Genomic DNA, 24,071 nt, shown 5'->3' with positions numbered 1-24,071 from the left:
ACCGCAGCTTCCACACCTCGCGTGCGCGAAGAGGTCAATGAGGACTTTCATGTCGACGATGACAAACTGGGTCCCGGCATCGCTTGTTTGGCATGATCCGTTGACTTCAAGCAGATCGAACTTCCGCTGGGTCGCCGACTTCTCCGATAAAACGCGCTTGCTTTGCTCCGATCGCTCGGCGCGCTGCGCTTGCTCGGCCGTAGAGTAGTAGGTAGAGTCGACGCGAGTGGTGCCGGCAAAACTTGAGCCATCCGGACCAGAGCTTGAGGCCGCAGCATCGTCAACGGGAAGGCTAGCCGATGGTCCCGGCAGATCCAATGCGTTCGGCAGTGGCGCAGATCGTAGCGGCGCACTTGCAGGTGATGTCTTCCGCTTGTTCCACGCACGTCGCGTCTTCCTCCCGAACGTCCGCCGCGTACTCTCCTTCAATCGAGAGTCCCCCGGCATCTCGATCGCTCGAAATAAAACTCCCGCAACTTCGTAGCGAGAAACCAACGATGTCCGACGCGAACGCGCGAACGTAAACGATTTCGAAACAACGTGCACTCAGCCGCGGAACGAACAAAGCGACGGGGCAAAACGAAGCAGACGACGCTTCTCCACGCTCCCCTTGCGCTGCTGGAGGCGCGCGCGCGCCAAGAGGAGGAAAGGAGCAAAAGTGGAAAGGGGCGCGTCTTGGCCTATGACAGGCGCGCGCGGCACGACATACCCGTGACGTACGCGCGCGGGCCAATGAGCAATCGTTATTCCGGTCGTGAAAACCCGCGGAATGCGGACGCTCTCCAAGGTTGTCGCGATAGTGAGTGGGATGAGGACGTAGGGAAGAGAACCAGCTCCCCAACAAGACCAAGATGGCCGCGATCCGACGATCGGTCGTGAAGCGACGCGGGCGCGCAGTTTGACTATTTTTTTGCGTTGGATTCGCGATTTGAGCGTCGCGGAGGCATCGTATTTATCGTTTTTTTTATACTTAGACGTCGAATAGGACATTGAAACTTCGCAGGCAGGTACTTCAGACTATATTCTATCCAAACATGTGATTTTTGAAAAACCCCAAATTTCGCGATTTTTTACCATTTTAAGACCCGCGTCTCGCCTTAAGATCCACCTTTGTGCCCCTTTAAGATTCCTGCCCTCGGCGACCCGACCGGTCCCTTGGCACGGTAGGAGCGCAGGCACGGAGTGACAGAAAAGCGAGCAAATTATAGTCAGTCATAGGCTGCTGGCGTGCCTATGACTGACTAAAATTTGCTCGCACCTCGCTCTAAGTCGGGCCGGTGAAGCGTGGTTGTAATCGGCCAAGCTGTTGCATTGTGTCCCGAGTGCGACACAGTTGACGGGAACAAGCAATTGCCGGTTTTCTTTTTTCTTGGGATCGAAGGGCCCAGTGTACAGAATCCAACATAGTCCAAACGTGCAGTCGTCAATCTCTCATGTTTTTGTTACGGGTAGTGTCGCAACCACCAGACCAACGGACTACGCTCGTGTCCAAGACCAAATGTGGTTGTAAAGCTTTGTGTTCATCACTAACCTGGATCGATAAACTTTGAAAAAAGCATTTGTGCCGCATCGGTGCCAACTGTGTTAACTGTTGTACCGTGCGGAGCTTCTAAATTTGTAAGAGGAAGGACAGCTTTTTGGGGTCCCGCTTGGAGTTTGCGAATGTCCCGGATGGGTTCTTTTTTCTCGCAGCTCCCGAAGTAGCACCGACCGGTGTCGTGGTGACTCCGTACACCACCACGTCCATCACTGTCGTCTGGAAGGTGAGTGTTCGTCACCTCTCGCTGCCCTAGAGCACCGGAGACGTCTTATTATGAGGTGGCGAAGCAACCCAATGCAGTTGAATTTCGTTATTTCAAACTTTCTTAGTTCAAACTAACATGCAGGTCCCATCCTATGGGACTCTATGGGAGGAAACTCCCGGTAATTCAAACTTTGCTTTATTCAAACAAATTTTTGGTCCCCCTGAAGTACAAATCAACGAGATTCCAATGTACAGTAAAATCTCGTTGATATGCTCCCGGTTCATACGTTCACGAGTGAGAGCACGGGAAACATTTTATGGAGTTGCGCTGTTTTGTTTTCGGTTCATACATTCCCGGATAACAGAATTTCCCGGAAAGTATGCTCAACATTCTGCCGAATGTCAATCGAATGACGTATACGTTTCTTGGTAATCAACGTTGCACTCGCGTATGCGGAGCTCTCGCTTATTCGGTGCGGCCGTCCTCAAAAGCATACAACACGGCGCTCTTGCGGAGCGGTCTGCTTCTTGATAACGCTGCCGCTGTCTCTATTGTTCTCTGCAACTTCCGAGAGCCGTCTGAGTGCACAAGGGCATTTTGATTGGAATTACAAAACACACAGTGCAGTTTTACTGTCTTAGCTCAATATTCGATTAGTCAGAGTATATTTCGCATGAAATAAGAGCAAAGAATTCCAAGTACCGTATTTATTCGAATATAGGTCGACCTTTTTTTTCCGGAAATGTTGTCAAAAATTAAGGGTCGACCTATAATCGTGACCAAAGAATTTCGACCTAACTCACAACCAAAATTTGAAACCCTACCGAGGGTATGGAGCTATCAATCACCTAGCCGGCGTCCCGGTAGAGCCGCGCGGCTTCTTGTTTCAAAAAGCTTTTGATGCACAAAAACAACCGAACAGCAGCAGCTGACAGGCCGTGGCCGCCGACTACGGCTCTCGCGCACATACCTCGGGCGTCGAGTTTCGCCATCACGCCTGTAGCGTTCCCCTCGCTGAGCAAGGGGGAGGCGAGGGAGAGGAACGCGATGCGCCATGCACTTTGCACTTTGCCCTCCTATGCGCTCCATTCCTCTCTCCCTTGCAAACGCGCAAACAAAAAAAAAAAAAAAAAAATTGGAGGTTTTTTAGTTTTTTTTTTTCGGGGGGTCGCGTGTTGCTCACGAGGCTGGCAGCGTTGCTCGCGTCTTTGTGTTTGATCTTTCGTCGCTCGCCCATCTCCACCTTTCGTTTCTTCTTGTCGTCATTCCTTTTACAACGCTGTCAGTGAAGTATTGTTGCCAATTTGCGAGGATGTCTACCAAGCTGACGAAGCTTTTTTGACATCGCCCTGTGATTTAGCTGAGAGTGCTGTAAATAAAGGTTTGTTTCTTTTGCCCTTACTTTCCCCTGTTCCTTAAAAAGAAAAAAAGGTCAACCTATATTTGAATTTTTTTTTTTTTTATTCTCGGTGGGCTCAATAAATAGGGGTCGACCTATTTTCGTGGTCGACCTATTTTCGGGTAAATATGGTACATACTTTACACATCTCGATTGAAACTCTGGCGGCTTGGGCGAGAACCTCGGCACTCTTCGCCGGCGTTCTCGGCTGTTTGCAGTTGAGGCACATCCACACTGAGCAAAAAATCATGAGCCATTTTACTCTGTGAAGGTGTATGACCAGCGAAGCTGTTTAGCACACGACAGACGTGACACAAAATTTTGAGCAAAGGTACAAACACATTTATTGTCTTGATCAATGGCCATCGTGGCGAAAGGATACGCACACACATTTATTGGATGCGTTCTCCGCCCCGCGACGTTCGTCGTCTTGTCTGGTTTGCCGTATGCGCTTGGCGTTTTGTGCACGATCTTCGTCGGTGGTGTTTGCCGCCCACCTCCGCCGCTGACAGTCTCGGTGCCGTTCCCGCTGTGCTCTTCGTAGGCACGTTGCTCTTCGGGAGTCCGGACTATACGCGGTCTCTCCACTACGACGAGAGAAGAGAAGTGAAATAGACCTATTGCTATATTACCCAAGCATCAAGGACAATGCAGGAAATGGTGTTCCACGCGCCGCACGTGCCGGCATCTGGAGCAGTAACTGCTCTGAAGCAAAAGCCTTAAACAAATGGCATGTTGCATGGGCGTTCGTCAACGCTTTATTTTGGTTACTTACTTCGAATCTTTTATACGGGGAAGGCATGCGTATGCAGTGCCTGTGGCTGTCCAAGCGTAGTGTTTTTGGTCACGCACAAGAAAAGTTCCTGGAATACGTTCACCGTAATATCCCGAGGGACGTCTCACCCTCGAACAATAATTCGCCCTCTATGTTTAGCATGATTTGCTATTTCTTCTTGAACACCGAAAGATGGCCCACCCCTATTAATTTTAGCATTTGGATCAACGACAGCCTCGACGCAAACTGGGTTAGTTAGCTATGGCGGGACATAACTGAACATTGCCATCTGAGAACTACGGTCGTCTTTGCTTCGTTGCCCCTCTGGTAAAGGACGCACGACCTAGAAATATAATTTTTTAAACTTATCTCAATTGCACACTGAAAGTTCGCTCTTTATTTTTGCCCGATTAGCTCATGGTTTTAGGTAGGCTTTCTCCCGGGACATTACAGTAGTATGGCGTCGAAGCGGCCCACGTTGAAGAACCTACCGAGCACTGCCCTCTCTCGCAGGGCATTGCGGAGGAGGCTTGGAACGGAGACCTGGCCCACCCGAGCTACCGGGTGGAGGCTTGCCCCGTGGGGGCAGGACCCCAGGAGTGCCGCAGCCGCTCCCTGGAGGGTGCCGGCGGGGGGCCCCTGACCCTGGAGGGCCTGCAGAGGGACCGCATCTACGAGGTGCGCGTGGTGGCCACCAACGGGCAGGGGGACGGCCCCACCAGCCGCCCGGTGTCCGTCTACGTCGGGGAGGCCGGTCAGTGCGCTTTCTCTTCTTTTTCTCGTTTCATGGCGAAATCCGTCGTTGGCAGCGTTTCGCAGCGTGTCCGGTGTGCGCATGGTGTGGCCCGCTAGACTTGGTGGCAAATCGCGGCGTTAATTGACGGCTGAGAGTTTGTGAAGCTCGTTGGCGTGTGTGCAGGGATTGCAGCGTTTATAACTTGATTGCTCGTGGACAGTTTTCATTTGTTTAATGACGCGTGCACCAAGTGCATGCGCTAGGTGCATGCATCCTCGCCGGGCGGCGCCACAGTGCATGCGGGAAGTGAGCGGGAGCAGGAAAAAAAAAAGGGGGGACTCACGGAGGGACGTCACGGCAGATCAGTGGGTCTGTCGAGTGCAGGACCGGCAAAGTTGTCTGAACCGACCGTCGCTAGCATGTAGAACACGGAACTTTGTGACATCCCAACTAAGCCACATGTGTGCAGATTCAGTTGTGGTTGCGATGGTATTTTAATTTGGCTAGCACGACATTGGATGTTTGAGTTTCTCTATAGCTTGATGTAGGTGAATTGTTGACACACGTTTCCTCGTACGTGCGGTGTATGCTTTTGCATAGATATGTGGTCGTTTCTTGCCATTGTTTCATTGTGCAGGTTGAGTGTCGTATACAGTATAGACCACTTGCAACGTAACCGCTTATAGTGCAGGACCGGGTATAACGCGGTTTTTTTAAACCACCGGTTCGCCTCCCATAGAACTCCATGTAATTACATACCGCTTAAAATGCAGGCGCGCGAAGGGCAATACCGGTTATAGTGCGGTTTCTGGCACAGCCCGCCGACCGCGCTGACGACCGGAGCAGCGAGCACGCTTCCCTGTGCGACACTACATAACGGCGCTGACGGCGCGAGCCGCAAGCGTTGCACAAGCGGCACTCGGGGGGCAAGGAGGTTGCTCGAAGAAGCGGGAGAAGCGAAGAGAGAGGCTTCCTTGAAAACATCCGAAACAACCGCAACGACAGACCAATCGAAGGTCGAGAAGTGTTCGCGCGCGTCGCATGCCGGTCGCGGGCCGGCTGCTTCTCCGCAAACATGGCATCGGTTGTGATCAACGTTGTGATCGTCGTCTTAGACGGCGTTTATCTCATCGTTCCGCGTAAAAGCGCTATCCTTTACTGTGAATTTTCGCTGTGTCTCGCTATGATAATCCAGCACGTACTAGAAAGGAAGATCCACCTACTCGAGCGGCGATGTCGTGGCGGCGCTCTCAAGACGGCAGAAACGCCCGTGTCGTCGTGTTTGTTTACTTCGACTACAGTGATGATTTCTAAGCATTTGTGTGCTCGAACATCGCCCGGATTTCTTATTTGGCGCGTTTCATGCGTGCGCTCAAGTTCAAGGTATTACTGGCGCGTACCGTATGAAGGATGCGAATTTTCACGCGTTTTCATCTCCGGAGAAAAGTGATTAGGGTTAGCAATCCTGAACGCTCGCAACGTCCGTCCGCAACCCGCGACGCCGCTAAAAGGCTGCGCCAGGCAAAAGCCGCTCATTTCTTTCAAAATGTGTGACACACTTGAGAGAGAAGTGCACTAGTCTGGTGAAATAAAGACTTTCCTCAAACTAAGCTTTATTTTCCATCTCACATAAAATAAATTGTTTTACAAAGGTAAGTTGTCTCATGGCATGTATTTTGGCCTGAAAAATTTATGTTTTGGTTATAACGCGGTACCGCTTATAGTGCGGATTTTCGCGACTCCCGCGACATACGTTATATGCGGTCTACACTGTATGTACGCCCAAAGGCCGTAGTAATACAGCAAAGAGGGCGCAAGGCAGCTTTTCTGCAATGTGTTGCCATTGGCTCTGTTTTGTACCGGGCGCACGAGGTCACAAACGTCTTGCACTGCAGTTCCGACGGGATATCCGCGCCAAGTCCGCCTTGACGCCCCGAGTCCGACGGAAGTGGCCGTGTCTTGGGCGCCCCCGCCCGAGGATGAGCGCAACGGCGAGCTGCTGGGCTACAAGGTGGGCCTTCTTTTGCGCTTCTTTTTAATGCAGAAGGGGTTTCAGCAGTAGCGAGGTTGTAGCCATAGCCATGGCTGTTCTGTGTTGTATTCGGCTAAATTTAATGGGCTAGCGAGTTGCCAAATTGGGCAGGATGCCATTATGAGTCGCATGGTCTCATGGCCGGTACTGCTGCGTGTCATGTGGGCCCGCGACATGGGTCGGTCCACGGCTAGTCAGGTGATGTCGCGGCATCATGTGACTCGGGGTGCGAAGCTGAGGTATTGCCGTCATCGGTATCATTAGGTCGAGTAACATTCAGTATCAAGTCGTGCTGCAACGTTATATCGTGACATTGCGTCACAAGATGCAACGTCGTACCGCGTCATCACACTACCCGCATCTGCGTACATTTTGCTCACGCATTCTGCGTATGGCTTGTTTAGACAACAGATCAAACGATTGCCTGCTTTTTTTTTAGAGCGCAGCTCTTAGGGGCCCGTTTCCAGCCTGAGCGGCGTCGCCGTCGGCGTTGGCGTAACCTCGAGGTCACGTGACCCCCTGAGGTCACGTGACCCCCAGAAGTCACGTGACCCCCTTGAGGTCTCGTGACCCCCTAAGGTCACGTGACCCCCAGAAGTCACGTGACCCCCCTAAGGTGATGTGACCCTTTCAGGTCACGTGACCCCCGAGGTCACGTGACCCTTTGAGGTCACGTGACCCCCAGAAGTCACGTGACCCCCTGAGGTCACGTGACCCCCAGAAGTCACGTGACCCCCAGAAGTCACGTGACCCCCTGAAGTTACGTGACCCCCTTGAGGTCACGTGACCCCCCGAGGTCACGTGACCCCCTTGAGGTCACGTGACCCCCTGAGGTCACGTGATCCCCTTGAGGTCACGTGACCTCAAGGAGTCACCTATCCCTCAGTACGCTTCCATCTTCCTCCTCAAGAGCTACGCTCTAACCGGCGTTACAGGGAATTGTAAACGGCTTTCATTTTTTTTAGAGCGCAGCTCTTAGGGGCCCGTTTCCGGCTTGAGCGGCGTCGCCGTCGCCGTCGCCGTCGGCGTAACCGCGCGGTGCATCATGGGAAATGTCCCATAATGCACCGCGCGAGCCCCCCACCGGGGTCACGTGACCTCGTGGGGGGTCACGTGACCCCCCGAAGTCACGTGACTCCCCTGAGGTCACGTGACCCCCTCCTCGAGGTCCCGTGACCCCCGCCGATGTCGCGTGACCCCCCGATGACGTCATCGTCACTGATGACGTCACCGGCATCCACATCGTCATCGTCACTGATGACGTCATCGGCATCCACATCGTCATCGTCATCATCACTGATGTCGTCATCGGCATCCACATCGTCATCGTCATCATCACTGATGACGTCACCGGTATCCACATCGTCATCGTCATCATCACTGATGACGTCACCGGCATCCGCATCGTCATCGCCATCATCACTGATGACGTCACCGGCATCCACATCGTCATCGTCATCATCACTGATGACGTCACCGGCATCCACATCGTCATCGTCATCATCATTGATGACGTCACCGGCATCCACATCGTCATCGTCATCATCACTGATGACGTCACCGGCATCCATATTGTCATCGTCATCATCACTGATGACGTCATCGGCATCCACATCGTCATCGTCATCATCACTGATAACGTCAGAGGCATCCACATCGTCATCGTCATCATCACTGATGACGTCACCAGCATCCACATCGTCATCGTCATCATCACTGATGACGTCACCGGCATCCACATCGTCATCGTCATCATCACTAATGACGTCACCGGCATCCGCATCGTCATCGTCATCATCACTGATGACGTTACCGACATCCGCATCGTCATCGTCATCGTCATCATCACTGATGACGTCACCGACAATCGCATCGTCATCGTCATCATCACTGGTGAAGTCATCAGTGACGTCACTAATGACGTCATCGGTACCCGCATCGTCATCGTCACTGATGACGTCATCAGTGACGTCAGTGATGACATCATCGGCATTGGGGGTCACGTGACCCCCCCTGGTTAGTTTAACCCCCCCCCCCCCAGTGCCCTTCCCTTCTCCTCCTCAAGAGCTGCGCACCAATTCGGCGTTACAGGGAGTTGTAAGCGGCTTTCATTTTTTAGCTTCATTTTATTAATTGTCCGTTCTTCCCGCCCCTCTGTCTGTGTCTTTAAATGCTGCCCTCGTGGTGCAGATCTTCTACAAGGCGGAAGGAGACACGGAGGAAGCGATGGAGGCGGTTCCGGCCACGCCGGCCGCGTACACGCTGACAGACCTGCGTCGCTTCACCCGCTACTCCGTGCAGCTGCTGGCCTTCAATCCGGCCGGCGACGGCCCACGCTCGCAGGTTTTGCAAGTGCAGACCCTGGCAGACCGTGAGTGGCGCGCAATCTTATTTGCATCGGCATCGAGGCTTTCTTTTTCATTGTTGTGCCGAGCAAGTCCGTTTGCTCCTTGTGCAGAGGGTACAGCGATTGGGGTGCCGAGCTCCGATCAAAGCATACGAAGAGTACATAAACATAGCGTCGTCTGCTAGTCGTAATGGTGGCCGCTGGACAAGCTTCAGTGATTAAAGAAGTCGCTGTCGAGACGTTTCCTACCTGCTGCAGGGAATATTATAGGTGGTGGTAGGGGCTTGTCGCACCCGTGATCACACCTTTTTGCACCTTCTTTCTCAAGCATAGAGACATGGTTTTGTTGACTTGTTCGCTGTATTAAGTTTTGTTGTTTTTTTTTTTAAAGATTTTTTGACAGTCTGTTGAAGCCATGTTATCTGCTCTTGTGAGCTTTGTTGCAGTCACATAGTGGTTTTTGTTTTGTGGTAACATTGGTATCTGTTGCATTTGAGTCAAAGTTAACTTCAAAAGGCATTTTTTTCTGCACTTTGTTTGAGAATAGAGGGCAAAGTAACTTGTTTGATTCACCAGAAGTTTTTCAATGCAAACTTCTCCATTACTTTTTATTGACTGGGTACCTAGAAGCTTTAATTTTGAGCAACTCCGAAGCTCTATTGTAATGAGGTTTACTGCCACGAAGCTCGTGTTTAGGTGTCAGAAAAAGAAACGTAATGCGCAACAACCGGGCTGCATAACACTTCATTTTGAAGATGTTCATACCATTCCTAGAACTCTGCTTTGGACACAGAATTCCGGTAGTCTGTCAAAAAAAATGGGAGGTTCGATAAAAGCGAGCTTGCTCGATAGCTGGTTTCTGTAGAGCGCACGAAATGGAGACGACCGGTGCGCTTCCAGGGCCCGGCGTGCCCGGACCTCTGGACTTCTCGGACATCACGATGAACTCGCTCAACGTGAGCTGGAGTCCTCCAGAAGAGCCCAACGGAGTCATCACGGGCTACCTGGTGAACTACGAGACCGCCGACCTGGACATCGGTGAGAAAGGATTTTTGTGACCAGGATACGTCTGGTCCTCATTTTCATGTGCCTTTTTTGCCTCGTTGTCCTCGTTGTCATGTGCAGATATTTTAGATTTCAAGTACCAGTCGAATAGTATTTGGTATTTGATTCGGTTTGTGGTTCGATTTGAATTGTTGATTTGCATTCCATTTACTGTATTTCAAATTTCTAAATAATATCGTTCAAAATTCCTGTAAGGCACAATATTAATCGATTGTTGCAGCAGTATGATGCATTGGCACCTACCTGAAAATGCATAGTGGCCACTGAACGGCTGCGCTCTGCTGTCGTGCAGCCATGCCTACTGGCAAAAAATTTCTGTAGCGCCGTATAAATACAGCCCAAGTGGCCACCAGGGTGAGGCAGAGTCGATGAGGTTGACGAGTTATAGGCATCGACGAAAAAGGGCTAATCCATGGGGTCGGCGTGTCCTGGAGCCATTGAGCTGTTGTCGAGGGACGTGCCTGGTAACACTGTTGACGCGTTCTTCTGCGGTGTAAGGCCCACGAAGAGACAATAACTCGTTCCACGGGTCGAATTCGTCAGCACGCAGGAAAGCAGGAGCTGAAATTACATGGTGGTCTTTGAACGGTTGCGCTCTGCTGTCATGTGGCCATGCCTACTCCGATGATCGCCACACATGGCTGCAAATCGGGGAAAAAATGTTTTCTCTTTTGCAATTACGCAGCAAAATAGCAGTATTTCGAGGGAAAGTGGCATGTTTTCTTTCTCTTGTGCCAAGATAAACGGTATAAAAGGTATGAGTTGCAAATTTTTGTTAAAATTGTTTTTAAGGGTTTGGCAGTGTGCATCCATTCATTCGAAGGGACGACGCCATTTTCCGCAGAGTCTGGCAGGCAGGTGCGCCAGAAGGTGTCGCACACATTCCTGGCGGTGCGAGCACTGTGCGAGATGACCACGTACCGGTTCAGCGTGCAAGCCGAGACATCCCAGGGCTACGGCCCGGAGAGCCAGCGCAACGTGACCACGGGGCCCCAGGAGGGCTCGCCCCTGGCCCCGCTGGAACTGGCGCTGCAGCGCAACGCCGGCGGCGCCACCCTCTCCTGGAAGGAAGGGCCCCAGGGGTCGGCCCCCATCACGGGCTACTTGCTGGAGGCACGGCCCTCCCACTCGGGTATGTGCTCGGAGCCACCGACTGTACCGGTCAATGGCCCAGCAGACGGCTGACTGAACGTAATTAGGCCTAGCTCGTAGGCCTAACCGCATCTGGTTAGACCTAGCCGGATAGAGGCCTGACCGTGACATACGTGTCTGTAGCGGATTCCCGCGTGTATTTTGCACCGCGAAACTTGAGTCTGCTGAGTTTGTGATTTGCGGTATTCATTCTCGTAAGACCCAAGTTCTCGGCGGGTTTCCGCGGGTTCGTCGCGCGGTAAAACGCGAATCTGCTGCGTCGGCAAACTTCAGTATCCTTTCCGGTGACACAGGAATTCGTAGCGAATTCCCGCGTGTTCATCTCGTCGTGAGACGCGAATTTGCGGTGTCCGCGATCTGGAGTATCAGTTCCCTCGTCACGTGGTTTGTAGTGGGTGCCCCAGTGTTTATCATTAATTTTTTGTAAAGTTTTGCTGTGGCATCCCCAAAGATAGCCCACCCCATGTTTTTCACCATTTATCTCTTCATTTTGGGCGGGCATTCTTTTGGAACTTTGCGGTAGGTAAGTGGTGTTGACTGACATATCGTCAGAAACTGACACTTTCAAACTAGAAACGCATTCGAAAGGTCTTTTGAGAAAAATGTATCGAGCCAAAACTTGCTGTCTTACACAACCACTATGGCTCACGAGTCACTCGTGACTAAATTGTTATGAAGTTTGTGTTTGAAGAGAATACAGTATAACCTCGTTATAGCACACATTCAGTTATAACATACCGATTTGTGAAGTTTTGGCTGATCTTCCTATTTAGGCCGTTGAGCCAACTTTGCTTACTACAGATTTTGTTATAACTGATATTCGGATATAATAGAGTTGTCGTGCTATGTCAGTGGAGGAGATTGATAGATCTGCTTGCTACATGCAAATATGTCGAGACTGGTTCTAACGAAGTGGGTTATAACGAAGTAGCGGCTACAGCGAAGCGATCACGATTTCCCATTCCCTTTTGCACTTCGTTAACTGAAGTTCGTTATAATGAAATAGCGGATATAGCGAAGTGATTTCCGATTTTTGTTGATTTCGTTATAACCGGTCTCGACAATACTGTTTTTTTTAGTTTCAAATTTGACAAAGAAAAAAAACAAAAAAACATCAAAACGAGCACAAATGATGAGCACAGGATGTCAAAACATCGATGCCTAACGTACCCGTTTGTTATAAGGAGGTTCGACTGACGAGGTTTGTATTTTTGAGACGTCAGTATAACACGATGCATGAATTATGTATGACGGCTGCATGTCCAATCAATCTTTTGGCCCAAGTTTAATTCTAACACCTTTTGACGGCGGAAATTTAATCGAGCCTTTTAAGGGTCGCCGCCTCGTTCTGATCAGTTCTTACGTTCTCACCATCGAAACTGAAAAAAAACCAAGACAGAATTACGAGGCGATCTATAGAACCAATTCTGCCCCTGACGCGCGAAAGCGAAGGCGCCCGACGAAATGAAGTTTCACGACTGCTATTGGTTTTTCAGAGGTGAAGCTGCTCTTCGAGTCCCCCAGATGGCGCTAAATTTTGAAAAGGGTCTATATGGAGATGAAGTGTAGGCCAGCACGCTGGCAGAGAGCGTCTGTCGCAGCTCCCCTGGAGCCGGTTGTTGCTTCCTTCCCGCAGACGAGGACAAAGAGTGGCAGACGATTGCGGAGCTGGAAGGCGGGCCCCGCACCTCCTACACCGTGAGCTTCCAGAACCTGCTGCCGTCGACGGATTACGTGCTGCGCCTGCTCGCACGCAACCGGCTGGGCATCAGTCCACCCGCCTACGCGCCAGAACACGTCCTGACACCCAGTGAGTGACTGTCGAACTTTCTTGTGCGCCCGGGTGGAGCAGGAACCCATTCTGCAGTCATCGTTGCGTTTGTCTCGCCCGAAAGTTTTCCTCGGCTCGCGTTTTAACTCTTTCCGTACTGCGGCCATTGGCCTTTGATCGTCCGTGATCAACGGATTCTACGCACGGCCAAAATGTTAATTTGATGCGGAGGAACGTTTTACAAAAGCTCGTGAATAGCCGAGAAACGCTACTTTCGATTCCGTTTTGTCCTTTTTCGGAGCTTGTGAGCTATCGAAAATAAATCTCTGCGCGAGGAGGGCACTTGTCAAACATGGCGTCCGGCCGACATTGGGTGCCGCCACAAAGATAGCTTCGGTCGCACGATTTAACCGCTTTTGCTGCTTGTTTTTCGAAGGACAGCTGTGGTGAGGGCTGTGGATGTCATTGGATCATTTGACTTGAGCTCTTACGGCGACGTTTTAAGGGGGGACGCGGGCTTTGAAAACCGGAAAATCGCGAAAAAGTCGATTTTTAGAAAACCTTATTTTTCGGTTGTATATCTCATAAACTACCTTCTCTGTAATTATCAGCACCAAATACAATGGGGAAATATTTAAAAACAATTATTTACGAGGCCTGAATAGCATCCAAGTGACGGTCAAACGTCAAAATCAACCCCAACTTCGCGCGCTCGCCATTTTCAAAGCGTTGGACCGACGGCCGCCATCTTAGTCTTGTTTTGAACGTGAATTCTTTCTCTTTTTTTTGCCAGCTCCCAAAATGGCGTCGGCCGCGTGGTTACGGCACTGTCGCCGTTCTTCCATGTCGCAATCGCAAGAACGCGATTGGACAGAGCGCGCGCTCGAGGAGCGTGCGGGGGAGCGCGCGACTGCTATTGGCTGGGACGCGATTTCTCCGCGCGCGGAGCGCTCTCCTCCTCCGTTTCTCCTGCTGTTGCCGCTCGCGTCGTCTGCTTTTGGTAGTGGTCTGCTTGCACGCGCTCTTTTAGTCAGTTCCACTTCGTTTTTCGCCATCTTTACGATCGTTTTCCGAACTTTCTTTGAGTAGTTTCGTGTAGCGTGCCCGTCTGTTTCGTGGTCGCACACGATGCGGGGTTCGAAGTACAAGACGGTGCGCGCGTTTGGCGCGCGGAAGCGGTCCATGAAGTTAGTGCGGATGGCGAACTAGGAAGTTTCTGCACGGCGTGCCGTCAATGATGATCGCGTCAACACCTCCAGTGATGGATTTTCTGTGCCATCGGCTGTCGTCGAGGAAGAACGCATCGCCCCGCTCACGCCTGGAGTGCCGAGCATGCCGACCGTTGTGGTTCCTCCCGAGATCGCGGGTCCCAGCGCCCGTCTTCCGCCTGCCGCGACAAGTAGGAGCGCGTCTTCTAGCACCCATCTGCGGACGCATTTCCTGACACGTGAGGAGATCGAAGCAGAAGCTAGACATTGTGATATTGCTCAAGCCGAACTTGGAGCTATGCCAGCAAATTGCACTGCATGAAGCGGTGTTTAGGTTCAACGCCGGCTGCTACAAGGCAACTGCAGAAATATCGGTTGCAGTGGGACTTCAGCCGACCCATCTAGCCCTCCAACGAGCTGCCGGGAAAGATGCCCTACGTCTGCACAAGGCCAGCAAACGACATCAAGAGAATTTGGAAAGGCGGAACAAGAAGAAAGTGCACAAGAACACTTCTGACTATTCTGCAGGGTCATTCTAAAGCTGAAAATCTGGGTGCAACCTTCAAGTGCTGTTTTCTCAGAATGGATTTTTTCACTGTCGTGGCTGCTTGTCCCAGCGATATCTCAGGAACTGATGAATGGATTTTTGTGCTGTCTTTTTTATTCTGTTCTCTAATAACTTTGTGAGGGCATAACAGAGCCCTTTTTTTAGAAAACTGCGCTAAAAATTTATAATAAAAAAATTAAATTTGGTGAATGTGGGTTTCATGACTACACAAAAATTCAAAGTTGCGTTAAAATTTTTCAACAAAGAAATTTAATAAAAGGGCTCTGTTATGCCCTGAGGAATGTATCCAGGGGTAATCATAACAAATTTTACGCCGCTACTACCTTTTTCAAATTCTCCAGACCTGGGATAAGGAATGCATATGGACGATTTTGATAAATATTTGTAACTTGAGAAATAATATGCACAGCTCCATGAAACTTTGCAGTTACTCTTATGTCTGTGCTATAAACACACCCTGTAAATTTCGTTCAGATATCTCTAGAAATAAGAAAGTTCATATTTATTCCCCACCTCCTCCCTTAATCTCCGAGGTGCAGAATGTCGATAAGCACTCGGCGGAGAGTGTCGTTCTAGCTTTCTAGGCTGTTGTGAGCTGCGGCACACATTTCATATGTGTCGCGAGCAATAAAAGCACCAGCAGAGTAGAAGTTAGAGCAGTGCAATGACAGAAAAATGTTTTGTGCAAGAAAAAAAAAAGCCTTCCTGAGAACATGCACCCCCTCGGGCAAGGGCTTCTCTGAATGGTACGATGCCGCGGGAGCTCTTTCCAACGGATTAAAAAAAAAGACAGTATCAGCTAGACTTCTCTAACTTACAGAAGTGATAGTGGTGTGTACGGGGCACACTTTGTATATTTAGAACTTTTAAATATCATACTTATTAAATATAGCCACCAATGTTGCGACTTTCTGTAATAATTTCAAGTTTAGCTTTTAAATTTGATGGAACTTTATTTGGACATTAATAAAACCTTTTTTCTTCTAATGAGTGGCTTATCGCCTACATTTTTATGTTTTGTGTTTAGCCATATGCTAAATAGTTCTGAAAAAAAAAAAAAAAATTTCTCTTCAGAAAATTGCCACATTTTCCCGTGTTACGGAAAGAGTTACCGTAGAATACCGTGCATCCACCCATTCCACATTAAGCACCCATTCCCAAATTTGTAAGATCTGAGAAAATAAGCGCAGTAAATTTACATGTAAAATTGATGACCGGACAAGCGCCCTTTCCCCATTTTTTTGCGATTATCTCCAAAGTTTGAGTGGGCGCTTGCCCGGTATTTTACGGTAAGTATAAACCGCACGTAAGCGATTTGGCAAGAGACGAGACAAGTGACGGCGCAGACTGCATGAAAGCGACGGGAGCAAGCGACCAAGGCGACGAGCGACGTTTTCTAGAAATCCAAAAACCGAGCAACGCGACGAGCGACGGTAAGAAATCTCCGTTGCTCGTCTCGTCGCTCGCTAAATCGCTTACATGCGGGTCAGCGTTTCATGTGGGGGGCCCACTTCTGCAGGGTGTTTCTCTACATTATTTAGGCATAAAAAATATTATAAATTAACCAATGAAGAATTAAAACCTCCCACAAAGATGTCTTTAGAGTGGTGCATTTCTTATATCCAAATTTCATGAATGTGAGTTTCAAGGGAAAATATTTAAGCCTAAAAAATTTTGTTTTACAGCGATAGTTGTTATGGGGCTCTTCCCCCATTGGAAATGACGTCCGTTTTGATGTTGTAGTTGATGTTATAGTTGTAGTAATTGATATTGTAGAAGTAGTTGTCATTAATGTTTTACCGCATTTACTCGCAGAAGGCACTTTTTTCGCCAAAAATTTAAAGATATTTGGGTGGGAGGTTTTCTGGTGGTTTCATCTTAAGCTACATTCGCACGCATTCTCGCACTAAAGCGATGCCATATGAAGTCATGCGCTCACGCAACTAGCCTGCACGACGTTGGAGTGCTGCTGAAACTATGCCATCCTTGGGAACGTTGCACAAAAATGTTGACGCCATGTAAAGTTTGTTTCTGTGAATGCACTTGCTGAGAGCGTCTGTCGCGGCCTACGCAGGCAAACTGTTCCTGGAGTACAAGCAGCGGATGCCCTTCTACCGGGAGCCGTGGTTCCTGGTGGTGCTGGCGGCAGGCTCCATGGTTGCCATCATCCTGGTGGTGGCCGTGCTATGCGTCAAGAGCAAGACACACCGCTACAAGCAGGTGCGCACAGAGTTCCATTGTTCTTAGCCGACACTAGGAGTTTTTTTTTGCTTTGCCATGTGGGTTTAGGTGTGTTGTACAATGTGTGCAATGGGTTCTTTGCTTTCGGTGGACTTGGCATAGAAGACATCTGTGAGGATATGTGCGCTTTGGTGGAATGATTGTGCGAGATGTTGAATAATGTTGGAGAAGGACACAGAGACGTGCTTTATCTTTTTGGCTGAAACACCCTTGGGGCGTCCATGACTGCGCCTGTGGTGGAAGAAGCGAAAGTATGTACAGTAAAACCTCGTTATAACAAAGTTGAAGGAGCGATCATAATTATTTCGTTATAACCATTAGTTTGTTATAGCCAATGTCCATTTCTTCCCTATTAGCAAGCAAGGGGAATTATGATTGCTTTGTTATATCCATTAGTTTGTGATATCCCATTTTGTTATAGCGAGGTTTTACTGTATGCGAGCTGTTTTGTAGAGGTGCGGAGAACACGGGAACGAAACCTGGGTGGTGGCTGTGTGGAGGCGAGGGGGTGAGGGGGCGTGTCAGCGCGGCGCGACCTTGTGGGTATTTCGCAACAGCAGCTACCGGCGAGGTTGTGGGGGAGAAAGGAAGAGCGTTGCCGGAGCAAGATGGGGGAAGAGAAAAAGAAGCGAGAAAAGAGCATTGTGGTGTGTGAGGAACGACTGGGAAAGGGAGAGCAGTGCCCCTGGTGTTGGGGGGGGTTGTGCATTTGTACATGAGCATTCATTTTGCCGGGAACACGCACGAACAGCTACTGCCGTAAAAATCTTTGAATTAAGAAATTTTTATAATAAATGCTAATAAATCATGGGTTCTCAAACTGGGTTCTGCAGAACACAATGGGGTTCCCCCAGATTTTCTCAACCATCCCTGCCCCTAAGCTTTCGCAGGCCTGAGCCAAACATTGATGCACAACTATGAGCCAAACATTTGCGAGTGTGCATTACTGTTTACAAGGCCTTTTTAGGCTCCTGCACTGCTTTGTTGCATCAATGCCAAGGCTCATAGGTGTTGGGAAAGCTTGAGAACTCCCGGACTAGCTTGTCACCATACGGTCGCTGACAGCGTGGTACTCCAGCTGCGTGCTGCGCGTACCCCTCTTCCTGGGAGATGCCGATAGGCCGTTCGTTCTTAAGAACCCCCTGACGTCGAGTAAAGGCCACTTTGTGCGGATGCCAGTTTTTTTTTTTTATAAAGAAGGCTCACTCCGGTGACAGTTTCACGTTCCGTACCCCCCCTGCTCCCCAGGAGATGCAGCAGAGCCTGCAGAGCGAGGACCACCTGAGCCTCGAGGACGCGGGCTTCGGCAGCCCCGAGCCCAGCGTGGGAGCCAAGCGCAGCCTGACGCGGGCATCCCTGCGCAAGCCCCTGCGGTCCCCTCCCCGGCCATCCCCGGCCAGCGTGACCTACTCGGACGAGGACGACACCAAGGGCTACGACGACCACTGCGACTCCAGCAGCCTCACCGAGAAGCCCTCCGAGATGAGTTCTTCGGACTCCCAGGTGGGTGCCGCCGCGACCCCCGTTTCGTTGTGGTGCCGGGAACGCGTCCGTCCCTTCGCCGCGTCCTCATTTCCAGTCTCTCGATGCCCACCCGGCAACGCCGCTCCCGCGTCGAGCTGTCGCCCGCCGATTTCGCCCCGCCATGTTGCGGTGCCTCGAATGCGTCCCCAGCTGGCGCGTTAACCGCATCCCCAAATATGGTCCCTCAATATGCGTTGCCGCGTCACGCTCGTGTCACATAGTTGCCTGCTGCTATCCTGGTGGCGGCACGGCAGCGAAGGTAGATGCGGCGGACACCTTCGTTCTGCCCTGGGTCGCTCTCTCACTTGACGGTTTACAGAAGCTAGGCAATGGGGCTGCGCAATGACAGCGACACTTGCGCTCGCTCGCTCGTCTATTACGGCATCGGGTGTACTGGGCGAGCGTCATGTTGTTGAGAAGGAACGGAGAATGTGCACATTGATCGCGGGTGGCTTTGGTGCCGGGAGACCAGGGATGTCCTTACCCTTTTGCCGATAATGGTCATGGCTGAGGTGCGGCACGTTCATCGCAATTGCGCCGGGGGTCGTGTGATCGCTCTCGTTGCCACCCGTTCTTTCTCGGCGCTCTAAACTTCTGTGCTCAAGAATGGGGCGGCCGAAGCGTACACCGGAGCAGGCAGCGTAAATGCGCCTGCGAGAGGGAACTTCGTCGACTTGTGGACGCCGACAACCTCACCACGGGTGTTAGGATGAAATGCATTCGAATTCGAGATCAATCTGCACGCGAACGTGAAGCGCCTGTGGAAGGGAACGTTGCCGAGCGAAGAATGGACACGCCGGTGCGACCGAGCACTTTGTGCACCGCATCTGCAAGAACGTCGTTGGTGCTAGCCGTTTTGTGTGCAACAGGTTGTGCTTTACGCGCTACACCGCGCAACGCAACATGCCACCAGAATTTTTAGTCAACCATGACGCAGTATCGTCGAAATGTCGCACCAGCTGACGCCGTCCATTCGCATTGCGTTGCCCAATCATCCGCGCAAAGTTTTTGCCAGGACTTCAACTGATTGCCAGGATCAGGACGTAATGTTTGCCACTTTTGGACCACTTTGTCGTGTGGGCAGTGTGGGGTGCTAGACACGCCTGTCAAAGATTTGTTCGAGGCTATCCAGTTCGGAACATTTGGAGTGTGCAGAACTTTGAATAAAGGTGTGATTCTAAGAAATTGGCAGTACTTTGGTCACACCTCACAAAATCATTCTACAGAATTCACGTTTTTGAGCTAGCAATCTCGGTGCTGTCATTTGTCTACCGAGACCCGCGCCGCGACTTTCAACAAAAACACCGTTCGTCGTTGCCACGGTTGCATGTGACACATGTCACACATTGCAACCACACGTGTCACATTGTCGCACGGCCGGACTGGAAGAGCGCTCTCTTTCTCTTCTTACGGCCTTTGCAATTGGGGCAATCGCCACCTCCCGCCGCAATTCGCGGGGGGCGCTGTCACCTCACTCCTGGGCTACCCTTTGCCGTTTGCACGGAGCGCGGCTGACAGTGTATTTCAGCGCTGTCGCAACTTACGGCCGAGATTTTTATAGCCTTTGACACCTGATCCTTACGTTTAGACCCTCAGCCCCTCTCTAATGCGCTTCTGATGAGCCCAAAACGGTGAAATAAAACTATACTCGTCTTTACCTCCAGGACTTCTGTTGCAAATCAAGAACAGGAGGAGACGGACCCCTTCTACGTGGAGGATCTTTAAATAATAAATAATTCGTACACTCTCGTGAAATGTAAGAAGCAGGCCCAATCTATCGCCGTGGTCTTCATCATTGTTTCATAGGCCGCACATGAAGTCGGTCAGCTGCTCTAGAGGAGGGTGTAGTAGTCTATACAATTGTCGCATAGTGCGTATTACAGCCTAAAGTGCTTCCTCGAGGGCTTGTGCGCATATCCAGCTGATTTTTCGTCACAGGGGAACGCAGTTTGCTGACGACACTGCCTGTTGGTAGAGTGACTTAAATCGAAGCGAAGTTCAATAAACGGGTGCCAAAACAACAACCCACGAAGCTCTAAAGGACCCTCCGAGTGGGGTGAAGTGGGGTGAGGTGGTTGCGCCCCTGGCGGCAAGCAAGTGAACTACATACGGAGAAAAAATACCATTGACTCCCGGGCGATTGCAAAGGCCGTAAGAAGAGAAAGAGAGCGCGCGCTTCCAGTCCGGCCGTGCATTGTCGTCACATTCTGTAAACTTCCGTTGCGTACAATCCAACTGTGAAATGACCCCGTACCTACTAGATTATTCTACTAACATGCTGTTCCCAGGTTCCTAAGCACCGAAAGGTGGTACAAACCATCGGTCGCGCGCACTGCGGCGTCGGACCGTGGAAGAGGGTGTCGGCAATCGTGCTATCATCTGCTACCGACACGCTCTTCCTGGCCTTGCTTGCTACGGTTAGATAAGTGCCAGCTACCAGAAAGGGTCAGCAGAGGATTTCCATATAAACCTATTGCCTTAGAACTTGTATATGAGGTGTCTGAAGGTTAACTCTGAAGGCAAAGAAACTTGCTTCAGACCTGCTTCCTCGATTCTCACCTACCCGGCGTCGCCCCGTTGCAGGGGTCCGAGAGCGAGAGCGACACCAAGGGAGATCCGCACTCGTTCGTGAACCACTACGCCAACGTCAACGACACGCTCCGGCAGTCGTGGAAGCGCCAGCGTGTCGCCAAGCCGCCCAGCTACACGGACTCGGAGCAGGACAGCGCCACGGCCATGTGTCTCAATGGGGGACGCGTCGTGCTGCACAACATGGCCGGATCCCGGGCTCCCCTGCCCGGCTTCTCGTCTTTCGTCTGAGACCGCTCGGCGCACTTACCTGCCAAAGTTAGCACGGGGGTCGTCGACCCCGTAACCGTTTCGTTCACCTCATTTTTCTCCCTCGAAACCGTCGGCAGATTTCGTGGGGACTTTCTTTACGTCGGACCGCGTGCCATTTGGGGCGAAAAGTTTTTGACTCCATCACTCATTGTCAGTAGGGTAGGATTGCGGATCTTAGCATTGCGGATCGAGTGTGTTCAACGTTGTTGTTGCTGCAGCACGCCGTTGCAGTTTTGGTTTCGGCCGGCAGTTATGGAAAGGAACCGTCGCGGCGTGCGTGATGGAGTTTCGTTGGCAGCATCCTGCCTTTTTTTGAGCCGTCGAACGACGTAGAGTTACGGCTCCTGTGTGCAATCACTGCCGTGCTTGTGACGGACGGGTCCAATATTGTCGCATCAAAGCGTGCTGTTGCTGCTTTGGTTTCAGCCAGAAGTTGCAGAAAGGAACGAACCTTTGCATCCGTAGCGGGGAATTTCGCTAGCGACATGCTGCCTTTTACGTACTGTCGAGCGGCGTAGAGAGGTAGTTGCGACGTAGGGTCACTGCTGTGTGCATACGTGTGTGTTGCACACTTGTGCGACGGTGATTGTTGCAGCGTATATCCGTCGGCGTGCACGACAGGCGTATGTTTGACGGCTTGTACGCAGTGCAGCATAGTTAGCCCGAATGCGACTTCGATCTTCTGCTGCATCTGACGTGCAAAGGTTAGTGGCAACGACAAATTCGAGCCCGTAAATTTGTGCCTTATGTACGCACATTCCATTGACCCAAAGTATTGACGGCTGGTTCTTAGCCGTGTGAGAAAACTTGCAAAGACACGCGATCGCTCGTTTTGGCTTACTATATTGTGCTCACTACTGTCGTCCACACTGTTAAGCCACGGCGATCGTTTCGAAGTGCAGCTTATCAGAGACACGGTTCACAACCCTGACTGGAGAAAAGCATAAAATGGGCAGCAAGGTGCGACTCTGCAAGTTCCAGAGTTGTAGAAATGTGCAATCTGTCGACCTCATGTGCGTTAACCGCTTCAAAGTGCAGCTCTGTTTGTAATCAATGGCATTTTGCCCATAGAAAGTAGGAGTTGTCCCTAATGGTCTCTGTGATTAATCTTTTAGGATTTTAAGCCCAACGGTCCGGTTGGGTTGTCGGCTACTATCCTTAGGAGCGAAAGTGCAAGCTAAGTAGAGCTAGCGAGAACAATAGCCGGCACCATTGAACCACCCGCTTCTATAATCGGAATTCTAAAAATGTTACAGGTCACACCAAAGATAAAGGATGAAGTTGGGCCCATGCCTTACACGGGGTATCATCCGAGATTGCATTCGGCTAGTGCAGGAACTTAACATTTGTTGTGGAGAGTCCTTATCGAACGTTCACTGCCATGTGTCAGGATGATCTGTGTGGACGCAAAGGATGTGACAGCGAGGAATTTGGTTTCCTATGCCATGAAAATGCTCTTCACTGGAGACAGCTTCATTTGTAAAGTTGCTCGTTCTTTTTGCATTGTTTGGCTTTTGCGAAAAGTTTTCTCACAACGAAAGACCTTTTTAATGAAACGACGACATATCGTCACTGCATCCCCGTTTAGTATTGGTGTATTAAGCTTGCCCCAAAACTTGACTGTAAAGAAAAGTTGTGGCAAGCTTCTTACATTGATGCAGGCATTTTAAGCACTGACGAGGTTCATATTTTAATGCAGCCTTTCCAAAAATTGATATTTTTTTTCAACAGAAGGTTTCTGCAGAAACTTATGTTGCAAATTTGTGCATTGCGTGCCCTGTCACTTGCTCAGTCTTTGCCTCCTTGCGTCGTCCTACTCTTGGGGAGAATACGTGAAATGCATCTGTGACAGAGTTTTTCCAGCGTACCTTAGCTACCGTCTTTTGCATTAACTGCATCAGTGCCATGCCCATCCGTCCAGGGACCCCCCGGGGTTCACGTTCCATCCATTGCATTCACGACCACCTCAACAAAGTACCAGTGAGAAAGAAACGTTTACACGCTGTGTCACTTTTGACAAGCGCTCTTTTTTATAAAGGGTCCATTCTTTTTAGAGTAGCCTTCATCTCACGAGCGTCATTCCACGCAGAGCATTGTGCTGCCACATTTCTTGTGGACTGCCGCAGGATTTTATTGTATTACCACATTGCGTTCATGTGCTTTCCTGCTTGATCTTGAAAAAAATAGTTTGTAGCTAGTGCATCGGATCTGTTTGTCCAATCTTTGTTTAGTTTTAAGCAGCTAAACTTTTTCGGGCTGCTGTTGTACATATTGAGCTTTATATATTTATAAAATGAGGTCTTTTTTTTTTTGCGTGTGTTTTTAGCTCAGTGTGTCTTTCCTGATTGTGTAGATTTGGTGGGAGACTGTTCATAAAGGGCTTGCCTACTTCTACAAAGTGTCGTGTTCTGTGTGCTTTCGATTGCTTTGGTTTACATGAAAATGCATGGGTGGAACATTGAACATGCCATTTGCAGATGGCATGCTGGAACCAGAATGCTGTTTTGGGTAACCACCCTGTGCCACCTGTGCATCAAAGCATCAACAAAATACGCTGGCGAAGAAGAGTTGATGCAGGAGTTGGTCGCATTGCAACAGCCAATCCATAGCATATGGGCTGCTGGCATCTGGCTACACAGCAAAGTGCTGTCTGCCATGTTTGCCTCC

At 50.4% G+C, this 24,071-nt stretch overlaps 1 protein-coding gene across 1 annotated transcript in view; it reads left to right on the top strand.

Moving 5' to 3' along the window:
* LOC8028626 (protein sidekick) overlaps positions 1–23,798 on the top strand; it is a 68,690-nt gene extending 44,892 nt beyond the window's left edge. The window contains exons 25-34 of the mRNA XM_040221167.3: positions 1,693–1,763; positions 4,433–4,673; positions 6,551–6,666; positions 8,878–9,058; positions 9,935–10,072; positions 10,944–11,231; positions 12,888–13,061; positions 16,873–17,018; positions 18,288–18,542; positions 21,147–23,798. Of these exons, the coding sequence (XP_040077101.1) occupies positions 1,693–1,763; positions 4,433–4,673; positions 6,551–6,666; positions 8,878–9,058; positions 9,935–10,072; positions 10,944–11,231; positions 12,888–13,061; positions 16,873–17,018; positions 18,288–18,542; positions 21,147–21,383 (1,847 nt within the window). The 3' untranslated portion in view covers positions 21,384–23,798. The remainder of the gene's footprint in view (positions 1–1,692; positions 1,764–4,432; positions 4,674–6,550; positions 6,667–8,877; positions 9,059–9,934; positions 10,073–10,943; positions 11,232–12,887; positions 13,062–16,872; positions 17,019–18,287; positions 18,543–21,146) is intronic.
* The last annotated feature ends 273 nt before the right edge of the window (positions 23,799–24,071 follow it).

The sequence above is a fragment of the Ixodes scapularis genome, unplaced genomic scaffold (genome assembly GCF_016920785.2).
Source record: "Ixodes scapularis isolate PalLabHiFi unplaced genomic scaffold, ASM1692078v2 PGA_scaffold6__148_contigs__length_123643588, whole genome shotgun sequence".
Classification (NCBI taxonomy): Eukaryota; Metazoa; Arthropoda; class Arachnida; order Ixodida; family Ixodidae; genus Ixodes; species Ixodes scapularis.
The sequence above is the reverse complement of the archived record's forward strand: the minus strand, read 5'-3'. Positions and strand labels throughout refer to the sequence as shown.